Below are 18,784 nucleotides of genomic sequence, written 5' to 3'. Positions count from 1 at the left end.
ATTATTATGATGATGACAGATTTTTTAGTTTGAAAAATCAAAATGATTTTTTCATAGCATTTATGATTCATTATAAGGTTTTAAAATAATCGTAATCTTTATATTGTATATTGTACATATTGTATATATGTATACATACATTTAAATATTATTGTTTTTTCGAATAAGTTTTGAACAAAACTATATTAAATAAATAAAAAATATAAAAGCAGAATATATACATATACATATAAAAATGTTGATATACAACCTGACCAAAAATATTAGACATCTAATTAACCATTAGAACGTTTCAGTTAAAAAATTGTTTTATGGCATTTACTATGAATTATCCTTTGTTTCAAGAAAGTTTTAAATTTATGTACAATGTCGGTAATTAATACGAAACAATACAGTTAACAAAATTTCAAATTAATGAAGAAAATGTAAGAGACTAATATTTTTGACACACGGTCGGTTCAACTTTACATGCTAGTGTTTGACACGACATTTAGTCGTCGATACATCGGTTTAATATTTGTAAAAGAAATTATATTTATATTTCCGATATACAAAATTTTAGAAATTTCATTTTTTTAACTAAATTGTTTTACAAGGCGTTAGTATGTGTACTGTCAGAAGCAATGCGACACTTTTTTTCCGATGAGTTTAAGAATACGCGACCAAATTCAAGATTCTCATGTGGCGAATCTTTCTCACGTGCAATGAATAAAACACATTTAACAAACCTCATATGATCATATTCATTCATTGTATGTACATACATGAGAGGGATTCGCATCCTGAACTTGATAGCGTATTCTTAAACTCATCGGAAAAAAAGTGTCGCAACCTCATTGCTTTTACCCGAAATTGCTTTTACCTGAAATTAGCTATTTAAATTTAAACTGGTTTGATATTTGTTATAAAATGGCGATGTATACTGCCACTTTTTCGTCGATTGTCGGTCGATCTCAAGCCGACACTACCGAAGATACGGAAAACACTGAAATAACTGTGAAGAAAAAATGTCTCGAGCAAGGATTCACAGAGTACGATCTCTGTCCATTCGTGAGTAAAAAAATATTTAAAAAATAATGCATCATTGACGGATCTATTTTTCTATTTATCATTTTTTTATTTAACACAAAAATTGTTGCTTTTCTTCAGAAACTACAGTGGTCCTTCGGATTAAATCCGGAAGTACCGGTCATAAATCTAACTACTAAAAATCGTGCATTATTGGCATACGCCTGTTCTCACGTGGCGATAATTTATGACTATAGTTCAAAGAAAATGTTACCACTCCTAGGTCATGTTGGTATACGTTTGAGTTTGCCGCGAAACAATAGTAATTATAAATAAAATACTGAAGAAAAATCTTATAATCTTTTTTAGCGAAATCCTGTTAAAACGTTATCAACCTCGCGTGACGGCAAGTGGTTACTAACAGCGGATTCCGGAGAGGACAGTGTAGTAGTGGTTTGGGATACAGAAAAAGGGTAGCTATTGTTTTTATCCGAAATTGTTTTGCAAAGTTAATCTAGTATTACTTTGAGACTTATGTGTTAAAAAGTTAGCGGAATTATCAACATTCTTAGGGTTCCCGTTTGCACATTATTTAATCCACATAACAGTGAAGATATCACAGCTGCTGCTATTAGTCCTAATGCTAAACAAATAGTCACCGTTGGCGGTAGAAAATGTCAGAATGTGCATTTTTGGTTATGGACTTATGGAAGAGACAAACCAGATGGTTCGTTATCTTCTGTACATTCATTAATTATTTCCTCTTATTAAAAAATTTAATATGATATGAAACATTAATATAATATTAAATTAAGAAGCGCCATAACGGTCAGAACGTTAAGATGTTGAACTATTGTAAATTCATTTAAATGAATTAATTTCAGAAATGATAATTGCGTGCCGATATGGTTGTCGGACTTTCAACGCAATCAAATCTGAAAATATTAATAATCCCCCCAAATTCCCCATTTGCGTTGAAAGTCCGACAACCATATCGGCACGCAATTATCATTTCTGAAATTAATTCATTTAAATGAATTTACAATAGTTCAACATCTTAACGTTCTGACCGTTATGGCGCTTCTTAATTTAAAATTATTATGTTTAACATTAGCGGTCTTTCAATCTTATTATTATTAATATAATATATTTTTATATTAATTATTGTCAAGAATCATATCCTTTTTATATTACTATATTATTGTATAATTATTATTTATTTACACAAAAAATACGATCACTACTAAAATTTTAAGAATATTTATAATTGTTGAATAATCCAGGATTAGCTAATTTAAAATATTTTTAGCATCGACTTCGTTAATCAACATTACTGAACGTGTCAAGGGAATAACTTTTAACGACGAATGTCCAGAACAATTTGCATTGACGACTGATTATCACGTTTTATTCCTAACTTGGGTTGGTAAAAAATATATCATTACATATTTGTATAATCATATTACATTTTAGTTGACAGAAGACAATGATATAACGAAATGATGATATTATATAAATAAGTAAAATAGAGTTTTGAGATGTTTTCATGCAAAATTACTGTCCTTACATACACAAAATTTCAAATTTTGTTCTTTAAAAAATAGATGTTACAAATATAGTTAGATTTTGTATTAATTATGCAAAAAAGATAATATAAACATCATTTTTTTTATTAAAATTGAAAAGGAGAAATGTTGAAAGAAAAAACTTTACATAAAACTATTTTATCCAACATTTGATTTAATTCTTAAGGTATGACGTACTTCAATTACAAAAAATTTCTTGTGTATAACAATAATAATAATGACAATAATAATAATTTTATTTAAGTGTAAAAGATGAGAAATGTATTTTACATATAAACAAAATAATAGAAAGTAGTACCTCACAGATGAACTATGATGCTACTTGACTCTTGATGTACACATATTTGATATAAAACTAATAATAATGCACTAAAATAGATAGTTTGAGAGAATCATTGATATAATAAATATCAGTAAAAATTATAATAAAAATGTAAACCATAAAGTATGATCAGACATAAAACTTTACATAAAATAAAATAATATAATGTGTTTCTTCTTAATTTCATAAATAAGAATGGTCACGCTTTGAACTACGATTGTCCCAAAATTATGACAAAAGTACAACATATTGGTGTCTTTAATGCATCATGCTACGTTCCAAAAATACAACAAGTATTTACAGCAAGTACAAATGGTATCGTCTGTATTTATTAATAGTTTATTAATAACTTAATTACCTATTAAATAATATTTTTCTTATATTGCTATTATTTTAGGCTACATTTTAGTATGGAGCAATGTTTTCTGCAAAGACAAGCACGCTTCTGATACTAATTATAAGAAGAAAAAACATAAAAAAACTCTTAATTTACAGAAAAGCAGTATTACTGTTATTATTGATTACGGAGGGTATATGAATTTAAAGCCTAAAATCACTTTAGTAAATCCAGTGGTAGTCGTGCTCTTAATGTAATTAAATTTTGTAGTATGCTTGTTACGGGAAATTCAAATGGTCGTGTTACTTTCTATGATTATCAATTGAGACTTTTGTATTGGTATGAAAGTTGCGATCTTGATTCCATTCGATGGCTAAGCTTTGATCTTCAATCTAATTTGTTAGCTCCGGTATTTGCCGTCGATGTATCTGAAAGTATGCTTTATTTTGAAAGAATCCCCTGATAAAAAAATTCTTATATCTCAAAGTTTATTTAGAAGTTTTAAAAAATTCAGAAATCTATATAGACCATTATTGTTGTTTATATAGTTTGAAAAATTATAAATGAATTTTAAGGGAGACGTATGCCCAGTAGCAAAACGGTTTCAAAACTCACTGTAAATGCGGAATATATTTCACAAAATTACAAGAGTAATAAGACCGCCGAAACTAACAAAACAACATTGAATTCTTTGTCAACGGATGCTACTCTACGGTGTTCTCCATTTAATGTCCGAAATTTTCTTGTGTGTAAGAACTAATTCTTGTAATAATTACCGTATTATATGAATTATATAACGTTAAAACATCAATATATATATATATATATACAAAACACGTATTATTCGATATATTATCACATTCCTTTTTTGTCTATATTTCGCTTTAGGTTCTTCTGCGGGAATAATAGCATTGATGGAAATTACAAAGCAGAAATGTCACTTTGTGTTTCGTCATCCGGTTGCAATTGTGACTAGTATGGACAGTCATCCAGAAAGGTGGAAAAATTTCAAATTAGCTTAGCAAGATTTATTTATTTCTGTTGAAATAAATATAATATAATAACAATAGTAATTTTTCAACGACAGCAATTATATGGTTGTGGGCGACGCTCAGGGAACCGTACATTTATACAATCATGAAAAGTGCACTCTGATAACATCTTGGAGCACGCCACCTCTTCCAGACTATCGGCCGATTTTCGAAAAGCAGAAGATTGAGGAAAATATTGTTTATGTCACCTGTCCGCAAAGTCACGAGACCCTGAAAGCCGTTACGGCTCTGAAATTCTCACCAAGATGTATATACATAAATGATGTATCTGATACTGATAAATCTTCAATGTCTCTTTATTATTAAAGGAAGAAAAGAAAATTCATGAAAAGAATGTTTATCATTTTTTAGGCGATATGTTAGTGAGTGGTTTAGAGAATGGGGCGATCTGGATTCTACATCATATCACCTTAGATCCTATAGATGAAATACCATATAAACATTCTTCGACAGCCATTAATAAAATTACTTTCACACGGTGTGCCGAATACATGGCTTATGCAGTAAGAAAATCCCGCATTCCATGATATTTCGCAAATAATATTGCACGTTATGACAATAACTTTAATTACTTATTGATTAAATATTAATTAACCGACTCAAAAGGTCAATAAAAATTTTATTTGTTTGTAGGATAACGCATTGACTGTAGTAGTATTCAAGAGAAATGGTACGACCGTTGCTTCAAAGGATTACAATTTGTGGAACTTGATCGGAAAATATCACTCGCATTACTTACCTATCAGAGATATACTTTTCGGCCCGGTTGCATCCAATTCCGATGTACCGCGGTTTTTCTCTTTAGGAGAGGATCGAGAGCTCGTCGAATATGATCTCGCGCACAGGTTGTAAATATCTCATTGTGTTATTCGTGGAAAATACAGTTTAATCGATTTGATTGAAATATTTATATGCGTAAATGTGATTAAAAATGATGTTGTGAATGAGATTAATGTAATGGAATTATAAATGGATGAGATATTATATAAAGTAATAGAACGAATATTTATGTCAGTCATGATAAGAGAGAAATGCAAAACATGATTTTAATAACATTTGACTTTTATGATTTTCTGGATTTGAATCAGAAACGTGTGTTTGTATTTCGAAAATTTATAAAACTTATTTTATGATTATTTTATACAAAAAAAGACTAGTATACTATTACAACCTTGAATCGCGATTAACGTAGCGATTTAGACTCTTTAGTTAAGTAACTATAAGTATTTGAAGAAAGTAATAATTTTCCTTTTGAAGAGGATAATGTTTTACATTTTATAATTACATTACAGCGGACCATATCCAGTGCCAGGACTTCAAATCTTGCGTATCGATCGAATCGAACAAAGTGCCGTTCCTCTTTGCCTAGCGTGGTACCCCGTGTCCAGCATTGAAAAATTCCTCATGATCTCAAATTCTGAAGTAATAGTCCTACGATTCGGTTAGATCATGTGAGCAAAACGTAATTATATTAATCCATAATTGCAGTACAAATATAAGATCTTCAGTGATGCTACCAAGGCAATTCGCGGTACTTATTTAGGACCCATATTCAAAAAGCCAGTGGAACATATTCAAGTAACACAAGAGATATATAAGATACATATAACTGTTTATATAACTATATATAGAAAACGTTAATTATAGTAGAAACATTGAAAAGATATTTTAATAGATATGATTAAATTTTAAAAACCATGGAAATAGTTAAAAAATTAAGTGCATAATATCATATTATTATAAGCAGGTAATTAAACTGCGTTTCTTTTCTTCAGAAATATCCGTTAAATATTTTATAACATGGTATAAAATATATAATTAAAGAACAAAGAACTTATTTCCAGAATTTATATTTAATTCAAACTTTCTCTTTTTCTTGATTTATTTATCAGAGAAATGCCCTCGCTTCGTAATTAATCAATTACTGTGTCAAAAATCGCTACAATTTTGTTAGATCTTAACCGATAAACTTAACAACGGCTATGTGGTATTTGCGACCGATAGAGAAATTGGTCTTCAGTTAATGCCTTTTGATGGTAATCCGTACAAGATTGTCGGCATAACAGGCCATCCTCAAAAAGTTAGATATTCTGTATATATATTTACGTTTAATAGCTGGCATACACGAGTATCATGATCCATATTTATTTACAGATAATAGGTATCTCTGTTAGCAACAATAAAGAAATACTTTTTACCGCAGGTTACAACGATCCATGTGTGTTAATGTGGAAAATCAAACTGAAGTTAGTTGCCTCGACCGTATTGAATTTTAATATAAAGAATTTTTTAAATCACAAATATTTTTTCTAATACTGAAAAAATCACTGGTTATTATACAAGCTCGTTCTATTAAATTTGAATATACGAACGAAAAATTCATTTACTTCGATTGTGTGCAAAGCTAAATTTCTTGGTTCTGACATCATCGTTTAATGACTTTAATGAATATAACGAATTTTATCATCAAAAACACAATTTTTCCAGATCTGTTGACATAATGGCACGATTAGGCGGAGAAGGACTATCGCCGTTTTATTGCCTCATCAAAGGTGGGAAAAAAGGATGGTTAGCAAACGAGATAAAGGATCTGTTCTATTATGGACAGATATTACATCAAGGCGAGAATATGATCGCTGTTAGAACCGTCTCCGACACTGTGGTTGTCGAGCAAATTCCAAATCTTATGCGAGCTATTGGATATTTTCCGACCAACAAAGAAGTATAACTTTTCGTATTATCATGAAGCAGTATATGTATACATATGCAATGTTTCACAAGTCAGAATTTTAATTTTAGATGTTGACCCCTTTGACAAACTCCGGAAATATCCTTTTTTACTTTTTAAAATGTTTACTTTTATGATTGAAGTCATTTTTTATATTTTTTTTTACATTAAACATCTTTCTTCTGCCACAAATTAAAAATTTTCAAATATAAAATTGTTTATGTCAAAGTAAGCAATAAATAAAACAATTGTTTTTGTGTTCATTAATTGCACGAAAATTATAATAAAAGATTCATTTGCTTTGAGATATTGCATTTTTTTGTGTTAAGATTTGCTAAGATAAAATATCTGTTTTTAAGGTAGAGAATATTATGACAGAAGTATGCTACAAACGTTACGTTGAAACCGGTAAATTTGTCGAAGAGATCACTTTTGAAGAATTCATACGACTGTATGTGAATCACCGACCGGTGTTTGGAATTTGCATGCGTCACGTAAAGGAAGCTTTTCGTACGTTTATCGAAGAAAATTCCGACATGGAAAATCCTACTTTAACGCGAGAGCAGCTTGTAAATATTTTACTAGGAGGAATGGTATCGAAAACTTTACTGGAAGAAGATAAACTTATTGGTGAATTAATTATTAGTTAATACGAATGCTATTATTACGACGTACCATTAATTCTCCGGAACTGGTATCAAAATCTGTAAAACAGATAAATCTATAACACATTTAACTTATGTTTGTTAAAAGGCACTAATTAATTTCAAAAAGAAACCAAAATGTAATTCGCATTAAAAAATGAATTTAGATTCATATCCTTTAAGAAAATACATATTAATAAGAATAATTCAAATTTGCAAATGTAACATAAAGAAAATTGAATTATTTTAACAGATTTATATTTGAGAGTGAGCCTAATAGACCTACCATTAACTTCGGAGAGTTGATTGATTGGTTTATTGATTTCGCCATAAGTATAATTATCAAATTTTAATCTAAAAAAAAGCAGGACTAATAAAATACTAGAGACTATTATCTCTTTATTTAATACTTTATTAGTCTTGCTTCTATTTAGATTATACATTGTATTTTAAATTAAGTGCACATTAGTAAATGCAACAAATTATTTCGAATAAACAAAACATAGACATTATCAAAATTTGAATAAACAGAATGTGTGTGTGTGTGTGTGTGTGTAAAATAAAACAAATTGAACTTGCACTACTTTCAAAATATCTTAATCGTTGTTCAATATTTCTTATTATTTTTTATATTATTATTTGCCGTAGGTGAACCGTTAACTTTGCAAGAAGCATATACATATCTCAAGACACTCATGTTTCCTAAAGAGGAAATGATTGAGATTCAACCAAGTCTGTCTCAAAGATCCATATCCTTCAATTTCCGTTTCCTTCCGGCGGTAACTATCTCCCTCGTAATATGTTTAAAAACACTATGCAAATAGGCCATAAATAAGATAAACTAGTAGTTAGGCTTCCCGAGAGTAATGTATTATTACGTTATGATACAGAGGATATCTTACAAAGATTTCACCATGGACATCATGGGTGTTGAATCGTTGGAGGAAACTATGGCTGACAATTGAGAAAATCAGCACGACGGTTACTTGAAGTATTCTAAGAGGAAATTTTTTACAGCTATGTACCGCTGTGACAAGGTCCGTTAAAAAGAGCTTGATAAACCAAAGAAAAAAAACTGCGCGCGCGACTGTTTCGTTCTTTTAAAATTAAAATTAAGATTAAGAGAGCGCTAGAAGAAAAGACTGGCAGAATCGTCGCCGGCATTTGTCCGTCGTTTGCTTCTTCGGTTCGCATAAAAATATTTAAACTATACAACACACGAAACTCAAGGAATAATGTAAAAGAGCATGACGTAGATTCGTTTCCTCGTACTTGTTGCTGTAATACTGTTCAGCAAAATTTTCAATAAACATTTCGTAATCATTATTTCTAATATTATAGTACTTGCGATTGCGCATCGTTATTTTATCAATCAACAGTTTATAGCCAAAGAACGTCTATCTGTCTATTCACCGATATTTGTAAACCCGTACAATAAAATTAATACAACCACAGACAATTACCATAGACCGGTTTTTTCTACGTGGTATATAGAATTGTCAGCGGAAGAGATGTTTTGATTGTTGAAAGAATAAGATTTTATTCCAAGACAATACCTATATGATAGACTAGAAGCAAGGAAAGATTCGCCTTCCGAGAGGTACATTGCTTTAAGGAAGCGCTATACAACAACATTCGCTACACCGCATCGTCATCATTAAAGAAACCAATCAATGACACTTAGCGTATATAGCGATTTAAAAATTTAGAATAGTTTTTGATATCAATAAAAAAAGAAGATAATCATTTCCGTACCCGCGGTTTTAGAAAAATTAAAAAGACCGTGGTACAGATACTGCCAGAAATACTAATCTCAAGTCGAATTGCAATCAGGCGATTCAAGTGAAGATTCTAAGATTCGTGAGACGCAACCCTGCCACATTATTAGGCTCGCGTACGATTTCGCATTGTTACCTATACTATCATCAACAAGGTACCATTAAACACCGACTTATAGAAATTTATAGGATTCTTGTGTTAGCTTATATTATATTAATTTTATTCAACTAAGTAACGAGACAATTCAGACTTATCAATCTGAACTGGATGTCAGTACCTAAATAATATTAATATGTATCTAGTTCTGTAAATTGCTTGCCGAAATAAAGAAATAGAACTGGATGGATGGAAAATGTGGAGATATATGTATGGACCCGTATTCAGAACGCGCTTTTATCGATAAAAGCGCGCTTTTATCTCTGAAATTCTATAATATGCATGACATAAAGTATAGTATGTTAGCACGCTAACATCGTATTGTAAACGCGTTCTGAATACGGGCTAATGACTACAGCAGACTACAGTAAATATATATATTTACTGAGTTAACACTTTGACTGTGACATATATATATATATATATTTCACACCGAAATATTATTTAAGCGTTAACTGTAAGATCTATCTCAGATCGATAAGACTTCGTTATTTAGTTGTGTGGTCATATGCGGTCTAATGTTGTTTATTGTTAATTTTATTATTATATAGACATCTGACAACGTTTATTACGATATTGTATTTTCATTTAAAATTGTATTTCCATTCGTGTTCATCCATGTAAATAATAGTTGGAAAAAATGTAGTTTTCAGCAATATACATATATTGTTGTTGTAAATATGTATGCTTATTTATATGAAGCGTCTGTATAATAAATCATCAATTAATATTGTTACGCTAATTCAGATATAGTTGAAAAAAAATCTTGTTGATAATGATACCTTGTCGGTGATATTATCTACCTACCTACTTATTCATCTATCTACCAATGCTATGTATTTATATATGACACCGTCGTTAAAAGAAGTACAAAGAAATGTACACAAAAAACCTCATTTCATTCTTATAATTCTAAGACGTATTTACATAGTATATATACAAACACTCGTGTGTATTGGCTTAAGAAAAATATCAACATGGAACAGTGTAGCAATTTTTTTCTTTTCATACGCTCGTGAAAAAGAAAGGAGGAAAATTCTAGTATTACGCCTAAAAAGCAACGATCGCTCAAATTTGGTAATAACATGCCGTTGTCATTAACATCCCGCGTGGCAACTATCAATCGCAGTACTCATCATTTTGCACGATACCGTGTTTCTTTCTGCAGTCCGGGCAGTACCACCTGCCCTTGGGCGGCACCATTATACCAACACATTCGAAATGAAACCACTCGATGCGGCAGTCCTCACCGTCACAGGCTATCATCTCTGATACCTCATCATACGGACATCGACAGTAACAATAGATCTTGCCGGGTCGCTCCGTCGTCGGCGCGTTAACAGGTGGTATTGTTGGTTGGTTGATTTTCGGCTGGTTTACGATATTCTCCGTCTCAGATTCGCTGCTATCGCTGCTGCTCTCCGCGGGACCCTCGGACTCGGTGGCGGATGTCGCTGCGACGATTGGCAATGCCTCGGGTAGAGGCGTTTGCTGTTGGCTCGCTGTTTGCTCCACCTGAGCGGACCTGTTACTATACGTCTGTATAGTCTTTCCGCCCAAGGACAATCTCGACACCAGCGGTTTCGGATTCGTCGGCGTCATCGTCATCGTGGACGGCAGCGGTGTAAAAGCCGGGATAGTGGTGGCGATTGTGGAAGTGGTTGTCTCGATTTTCCGCCATCGGCTGAACGACTGTTTTTCTTGTGGTTCGTCGTCACTTGAGTCGCCGTAAAAGCGCTTCGGCACGCGTTTCCTCTTCGAAACTCTCTTGTTCTCCGTCTCCGTGCCGCCGTTGCCACCGACATTTTGATTCGGTACGCCGATGACAGCGGTGGCCGATAATGCTTGCTGCTGTTGTTGCATTTCTATCGCAATGCTCGTAGCATTGCCGCTGTGGAAGTCGTTGCATGTTGCAGCTGACAATAGGTTCGGCGTCGAGGATCTGCTATTAGGATGCAATGCCAGCGTTGACTGCGACGATGCAATGAATCCTGGATTCTTTTGGTAAAGTGCCTTGGGAATGTTCAGTTTGATCGATTCTACGGTGGCTGTAATCGCGTTACGCTTACCGCCCCTTTCACCCTTTCGTCGTTTCTTCGTCTTCGTTTTCTTCTTTTGCTGCTGGTGCTGTTGTTGCAATTGTTGGTTCTCAATGGTCATTGTAATCGGATCGGGTGCCGTTTCCGCGACTAAAACGCCATTATTCAGTGGCATCGATGATTGATCCATCACCGGCATCAACGTCGAGGTTGGCGTCGAGGTTGGCGTCGAAGTCGGCGTCGATGCCGGCGCTACACTAGCTAGTAGTAACAACTGATTGCGCTTCTCCGCCATTAACTTATTAGCGAGCAACTGCGGATACTCATCGTAGAAATCCTCATCTGTTTCGGTTTCCTCAGTTTCCAAATCAGATTCCCGCAAGAGAAGCTTCGCTGGAGAAGGTTCTCTCGTTATCTCGGGGACCACAGGACCATTCTCTATCGCAACCTCCGGCTTGTCTTCCAGCTTATCCTCCGGCTTGTCTTCCAGCTTATCCTCCGGCTTGTTCTCCGGCTCAACGGACTGCGATTTGTTCTCCCGCATAGCTTCTCTTTCCTTCTTATTCCGGTCCTTACGATTGCTGGATTGCTTTCTGGGCGAACTCTCGGACGCGGAGCTGTCGGAATCGGAACTGCTGCTAGAACTGGAGGAGCTGCCAGACGAAGAGCTGCTGCAGCTACAGTTGGTGCCACACGAGCAACTGCTCGAGTCGGTATCGCTCGAGGAGTCGCTCGTAGATGATGTGCTGCCACTCCGCTTTTTCTTCTTAGGAGTCTTTACCTTCCGTTTGTTCGCGTCGCTGTCGCCTCCAGTATTGCGACTCGGAGTACCGGGTGACGGACTTCTTTCAGATTTGGTATCGTTCGCTTTCGTGTCATTATCCTTAAAAGTAACTTGATCTTCATTCTTCTCTTTGTCGGACGAATTCACTACGCAATAATCATGATCAGAAAAGACGATACTCCTTAAATACGCCGCGTCGGTCTCAGGTACGCTCTCTTTCAACGCGACATTCTTGGCGGATTCCTCTACGTCCAAACTGGCAGCGTACGTCTTAAAATTGTCCCAAATGCCATCCATAATGCGCGCTTCCTGCTTTTTCTCCTCCTCGTTCCGTTCCACTTCAACTATATCATTGTTCAACACGGCACTGTCATCGTCATCGGCAGCGATTGTTTCAATAGGTTCATTCTTCTTTGCCACGTCTTCATCGATATTTTCTTTCTCCGGTGGTTTTTCCGTGGAAGCGGATTTCTCCTCCTCGCTATCAGTATCACTTTCGGAAGATAGATTGAGCGGCGGTAGATCGTAAACATCAACTACTTTTTTCACAGCCTCTTTGACGTTCTTCGACGTAGTCTCGACTCCCGTCATTAGGTCTCCATCGGTTATGGTCACGGATGTGTTCCTATCTGATTTCTCGTCCTTGTCCGTTAGTGCAGTGTTAACGACATCCGTCACGTTCACATGGACGTCCTCAGGTTCAGGTTCCCTATGAGCCGCTTGATGCTTAGCTAGGAGCTTTCGCGATATGAAACGCTGTTCGCACTCGTCACAGCCATATGGTGAATCGCCGGAGTGCAGCCTTTTATGCACTTTGAGCGCTACCGCGCGTCCAAAACTCAAGCCGCATTCCTCGCAAACGAACGCTGTGGGCGGTATACAGAAATGATATATGTGCGGCCATTTCTTCTGCAAGCATTTTCGACACAGGACACTCTCCGTGCCGTGTTTCCAAAATAGATGTTTCGTAATATCCGGTTTATTACGGTACGCGATGCCGCATCTGTAACACAAATGATGTAGCTTGTGCTTCCATACGTGATTCGAAAGACGCTGCTGATTGCCTGTAGACTCCAGACATGAATGCCGACGGCAGGTTTGCTACAGAGCAGAGACAACATCGATATCGTAGATTGACATTCGGCGAATAAACTCCAGGACACAGGTGGCACACCAACTCGCTGTAACTGTAGAATGTCGATTTGCACATTATGCAAATCAATATGGTCTTCTGATGCATCTTTCGATTATGCAAGTACAGCTCCTTGTGCACTGTCGAATGAAATCTACAATGAAAACACTCGTATATCAATACATTCGGCACATTATACGTGCCGTCCGCGCTGTTATACGTATCTAAATTGAAGTAACGGGACTCGAGCTCGTCGAGGGACCTCTTCACCCGCGCAGTGAACTGCTCCGCGTGTATGATTATCGCGGGATGCTGCGGTTGAAACTTGTGCTCCGCCAGCATGTGCAGGCCCAGTTGTCTGCCGTTGACCGCGATGTACCGTGCATGATTGCAGTACACGCAGATGGGACTGGCTACCTCTATGCAACGTTTCAACAGATCCTCCAACTCCATGCTGTCCAGAGTGCCCTCGACGTTCAAGTCAATACATGGAACATCCTCGCCGGCTAACATAATACCACCATCGTCGATCGTATGACTTTTCGTTTGCTCGTTCGCAACACTTTCAACTGCGTTGTTGACGGACGTTTCACTGGTGTTGCTAATCGGCATCGTTTCCGTGACAGAGAATAATCCGTCAGTATATGTCCCAGTTCTATCTTCGTCATTTTCCTCTTGATTCCTTTGATCCTTGCCTTCCTTTTCGTCGTGCCTTTCTTCAGTCTCGTCAGCTTCACCCTCCTCGCCATCTTCCGCTTCCTCATCTTCTTCCGGATTGCTGTCTACTACCGCCAATTTATCGCTGTCAGAATCACTATCGTCCAGCTCGTTTGCTTGATCATCGTCAATGATGTCCCTCCCAGTTTCCGAACCGTTCGGCATTCTCTCTTTCGATGTCGACCCTTCAGCGTTGTTGTTTTCCTCAGATTCCCTACTCGTGACGGTGGTTGTTGCGACGCTGAATTGCGAGTTCCTGTTGCAAATCTTAATGACCAAACTCCTATCGGAAGAAGCAACGGCGTTAAACGAGACCGAGGCTTGAGATTCAGTGGCGTTTGTCGCGACAGGTTTCTCCACCTTCTTGTCGGTATCCTTGAAACTTTCTATCTCTGTAGACTGCGGATCCGATATGTGCGATTCGTGTTGTGGACTAAATAATGATCGATTGATAGGACTACAGCTTCGGTCATCCTGTGGACTGTCGTATTTAGTTCCAATCTCGCACATAGTGTTTGCTTTTGTATCCACTGTCATAATTTCTTCGGAATTAAACTGTGCTGGACTAGGTGTTCTCGAACTGGCCGAGCGTGTCGGATCAACATCGCTTTTGTCGCACACTTCTTCGTCTTCAGTATTCACTTTTTCAACAGTATGTGACGCACATGCGTTTGGAGCATACATTGCATCTTCTTTCTCATTCTTAACTTCTTCACCTGTATAGCGCGATACTTCCATGATGGTCTCGGTTACGCTATCGTAAGGTTCACTGAAATCAAGCTGACAATTCGGAACCGGCGATTTTCCTCCAGACCCTCTGTCACGATTGTTGTGCACATCTTTATTCACCGCCTGCTCATCGTTCTCATCATTTTCATCAGATGAATTGCCGCCCGTGTACCTGGACACTTCCATTATCGTCTCGGTAACTGTGTCTCGGGGTAAGTTATTTGCAATTTCTCTTTGGACATCGAGATCGCAATCGAGTTGAGTTTCGTTACACTGAACTTTCGCACTGAGTTTTTTCATTAGTGTGCTCGGTTTTTGTTGGCGAGAATTTTGCATACCGTCTCTTTCGTGTTTCCTCCTGTTGTATTTTATCGCTTTTCTTGGTAGTCCCTTACCCCCGAGATTTGTAACTATCTCCGATGGAGGAATCATCGCCGGCGATGAATTGTCCGTATACGTCGCATCGGCGACTGTCAGTGGCGTCGATGTGCTACATACTTCCTTATCCGTATCCAACGACAGCGTGAAATTACAGGTACTCGCGTGTGTGCCGCTTTGTCTGCATATAGTGCACGTTGACGCAACAGTAACAGTTGGATCCTGCTCCAGCACTGGAGAGCAAAAGTGATTGAAGAAGTCGTCGGTTTCCGAGAATACCTTTTCGCAGCTGCAACAGATAAGGTAGCACGAACCCTTGAAGGCGTTATAGAAATCCTCTACCGAGGAGAACGCCATCTCCGGAACACTGTGCTTCTTCATCAGATGGTACGACAGCCTCTCCGCCTGACCGAACATACCCAGGCAGTAGAGACATATATGACGCTTATGTGTATCCCTCATGTGCAAGAACAAGTTCCAATTTTCGAAATATGTGCCACACGCCGAGCACAGATAGACCTTCCTCGTGATTTTGAAATTACTCGCGTGCGGCACCGAGGCACTCGACTCGGAGGTACTGGGCATCGGTGTCATACTAGGATTACAAGCACACGAGTTCTGTCTTGAGTTGGGACCGTAACCAGACCATGCGTGACACTTGGAACACTTGTACCTCGAGGATGGTCGAAGACCCAAATATTGAGCGTACTCCGTTATCTTACGCTTCCGCTTTCTCTCCACCCTCTTATCCTTGCCAGTCCTTGCATTGAGATGCGTCAATTGTCGCAGCTCTGGTGTGCTGTTCTTTGACGCAGCAGTAGGAACTTCCCGAGCCTCGGCTAAGATACGTTTCTTGAAACCCTTAAATACAAAGTTTGGCCCCGCAATGGTATTTTTACCTGGTGAATCATTCGCTATGATCGAGTTGTAGCGTATCAACTGTTTCTCCTCCTCGATTACAGCAGTGTATACATCGTCAAAGGAATGTTTCAATGGGTTGTCCAATGTGGAATCTTTGAGTCGCTGCTCCTCCAGAATGTTCCACATTATTTTACTTTCTCCATCTTCATCTTCCATAATAGTGCAAACTGTTACAGCGATCTACCTAAAATACATAATTATATATTGCATCTGCATACATATATATAACATATATCTAAATATAAAATACACGTGTAATGATTCTTAACTACATGTAAATTATTCAAATAGCATATTCATTAAAAATCGATTAGCTATAACTATGATTAGCTATAATTACGATTAAAACTAAACGTGCACCGAGTATGTGTATTTACAATTTCAAAAAAATATCGTTAATTTCAGCGATGTTAAAGTTAAACTCGAAATTATCGGAGCCTTCTAGAACACAGACGATGTTTCAATGCAACAGAAACACATCATCAACACATCATTTCGCTAGTGATTTTTCAATGGTAATGAAAACAGGATAGTCTTATTGCGTCACATTACGCACGTAGATGACTCGTCACGTAGACGACGATCGCTCGTCACGTTCTATTCCCAGAGGATTTCACACTTTGGCTACCGTAAGGGAAAAGAAAAAAAAACAAAACTCGGACTCGGATTCACAGTCACATGTCACGTCCGGAGAAACACGGGGCTCTCGCTGTGATTTCAGGCTCGCAGATCGCACGGGATCCTACACTTTTCGAAGAAACGGCGGAGAAGCGGCGTCCGGGGAAGGCACGCCGATCCCGAAACGAGATCAACGGATTGCGTGGCGATTGGCTCCGTCGTACTTTTCTCCTTCGCTTGCACGAGCCTCGTGATGAAGCCTCTGGCGGAAGCCGGACGACGCGTGGACAAAGACGACGGAAATGTGCACCGTACGCGAGGATGACTCGCGGGGGAGAACGGGTGTACGAGAGAGCGAGGTGCGCGCGAGTTTCTACGATCGTACGGTCGACCGAAGCGAGCTCGCGAGAGACTTACTTACTTTCGCAGAACGCGAGTCAGCCGTCGAGCGTAATTCGTACGACGATGAGATCAACCGTGCGGCACACGGTACGAAGCGTTTCGGCGGCCGCGAGCGACTTGAAGAGACTGGTAGTTGTACGCGACGAAAAGGTTAGTAAAATGGCGTCATATCAATGAGCGCCGCACTGTCCGTGCTTCCAACAGTTCCAACACGGTCCCAGTGATGCCACCCTTCGTCATAGCGACCGCGCCGCGGCTCCGCTGTTGCCGCCGCGTGCGGAGGTTAAGCCCGAGTCCAATGGGTGGTACTTATTCCACGGTCATGAGATTGTTGCTGCTGACGGTGACTTGACGTTCGCCGTAAACCTGGATATGTACGAGGAACGACGGAGAGAGAACAGATGCGGACGCGAGAACGACAATGACTGCGAATTGCCGGTCGCTCCAATGCTCAGAGCCGTCGTACGGCGATACGATGACATCTCTTGCGGACGCACACGCGTACGTCCAACGTGATGTCCGCGATACCCCCCATTCCTTATTCCAGCGATGACACGCGACCAGTAAACACGACCGGCGAGCGAACCGGCAGCGACGGCGACTTGGAACTTGAAACCGTCGAACGTAAATTCTCTGATCAACGAAACTCTTGATATCTTTCGGCACTTTGTTCGCGCGCGAACAGCCTTGTTTATAAATGTGCCAATAAACACGTCTCTAATATTGTCCAGATGGATTTTGTATGACAGCAAAAAGAAACGTACCATTTGTTATTATTTAACTACTATTATTATTTAACTATTATTTAACTATTCTAGCCACTCAACCAGTGCCTAGAATTTTTCATTGGACAATCATTGTGAATGGCTTATGCGGGATCTACAATAGAAGTAATAGCGGTCGTAGGGTCTTAAGTCGTAGAAAATTGACCAATCACAGTTGATTATTCTTCTCATATTCGACTGTGATTAGTCAATTTTCTACGACTTAAGACCTTACGACTTCTATTGTAGACCCCGCATTATAGACAATCGAAACGTAGGACACATAGGTCGCGTTCAGCAGACTTGACTGTGCGGAGCGGATCCGTGAGTGCTCGTTGCTGTTGGTGTATTCTCTTAGATCATCCAATAGCTGTGAGCGCTCACGGATCTGCTCCGCAACAGTTGAATCTGCTGAACGCGATCATAGGGTGCATTCAGTACCACGACCGTTCACTGAGCGCTCAGTGAGCTCTTATATCTGTTTGGTCTATATTTTTAGTTCTAACGGAATATACCAAGATGCAAGCGCTCACTGAGCGCTCAGTGAGCGACTGTAGTACTGAATGCACCCATAGATACGGTATTAAAGCTGCTTTCACATGCAACATAACTTGTGTAAAACTGATTCTATATTGGTCGCATCACAGCGTCGTAAACGTGTCGCAAGCGTTGCAGTCCAATCAAAGTC

The 18,784-nt window shown here is 37.9% G+C and overlaps 2 protein-coding genes across 2 annotated transcripts; one reads left to right on the top strand and one right to left on the bottom strand.

Annotated features, from left to right (window-relative positions):
* The first annotated feature begins 909 nt into the window (after positions 1–909).
* LOC108725018 (WD repeat-containing protein 66) lies at positions 910–9,645 on the top strand. Its single transcript, XM_018451773.1, has 21 exons — positions 910–1,050; positions 1,150–1,296; positions 1,378–1,481; positions 1,581–1,735; positions 2,318–2,430; positions 3,111–3,231; positions 3,314–3,386; positions 3,524–3,696; positions 3,829–4,002; positions 4,142–4,250; positions 4,341–4,552; positions 4,657–4,808; positions 4,939–5,150; positions 5,598–5,727; positions 5,794–5,883; positions 6,260–6,385; positions 6,460–6,551; positions 6,793–7,027; positions 7,393–7,663; positions 8,326–8,456; positions 8,568–9,645. The coding sequence occupies exons 1-21, from the start codon at positions 910–912 to the stop codon at positions 8,640–8,642; spliced, it is 3,036 nt and encodes a 1,011-aa protein (XP_018307275.1). The 3' UTR covers positions 8,643–9,645.
* A 740-nt stretch (positions 9,646–10,385) lies between these two features.
* Positions 10,386–17,515, bottom strand: MESR4 (misexpression suppressor of ras 4). The gene is given in 3 exon segments (XM_018451812.1): positions 10,386–13,516; positions 13,518–16,496; positions 17,352–17,515. Coding segments are annotated over 2 exon segments (5,736 nt in total). The 5' UTR covers positions 16,469–16,496; positions 17,352–17,515; the 3' UTR covers positions 10,386–10,731.
* Positions 17,516–18,784: the final 1,269 nt, after the last annotated feature.

The sequence above is a fragment of the Mycetomoellerius zeteki genome, unplaced genomic scaffold, assembly GCF_001594055.1.
Source record: "Mycetomoellerius zeteki isolate Tzet28-1 unplaced genomic scaffold, Tzet1.0 scaffold1065, whole genome shotgun sequence".
In the NCBI taxonomy this organism is placed as follows: domain Eukaryota; kingdom Metazoa; phylum Arthropoda; class Insecta; order Hymenoptera; family Formicidae; genus Mycetomoellerius; species Mycetomoellerius zeteki.
Note: the sequence above shows the minus strand (reverse complement) of the source record. Positions and strands in the feature narration are given on the sequence as shown.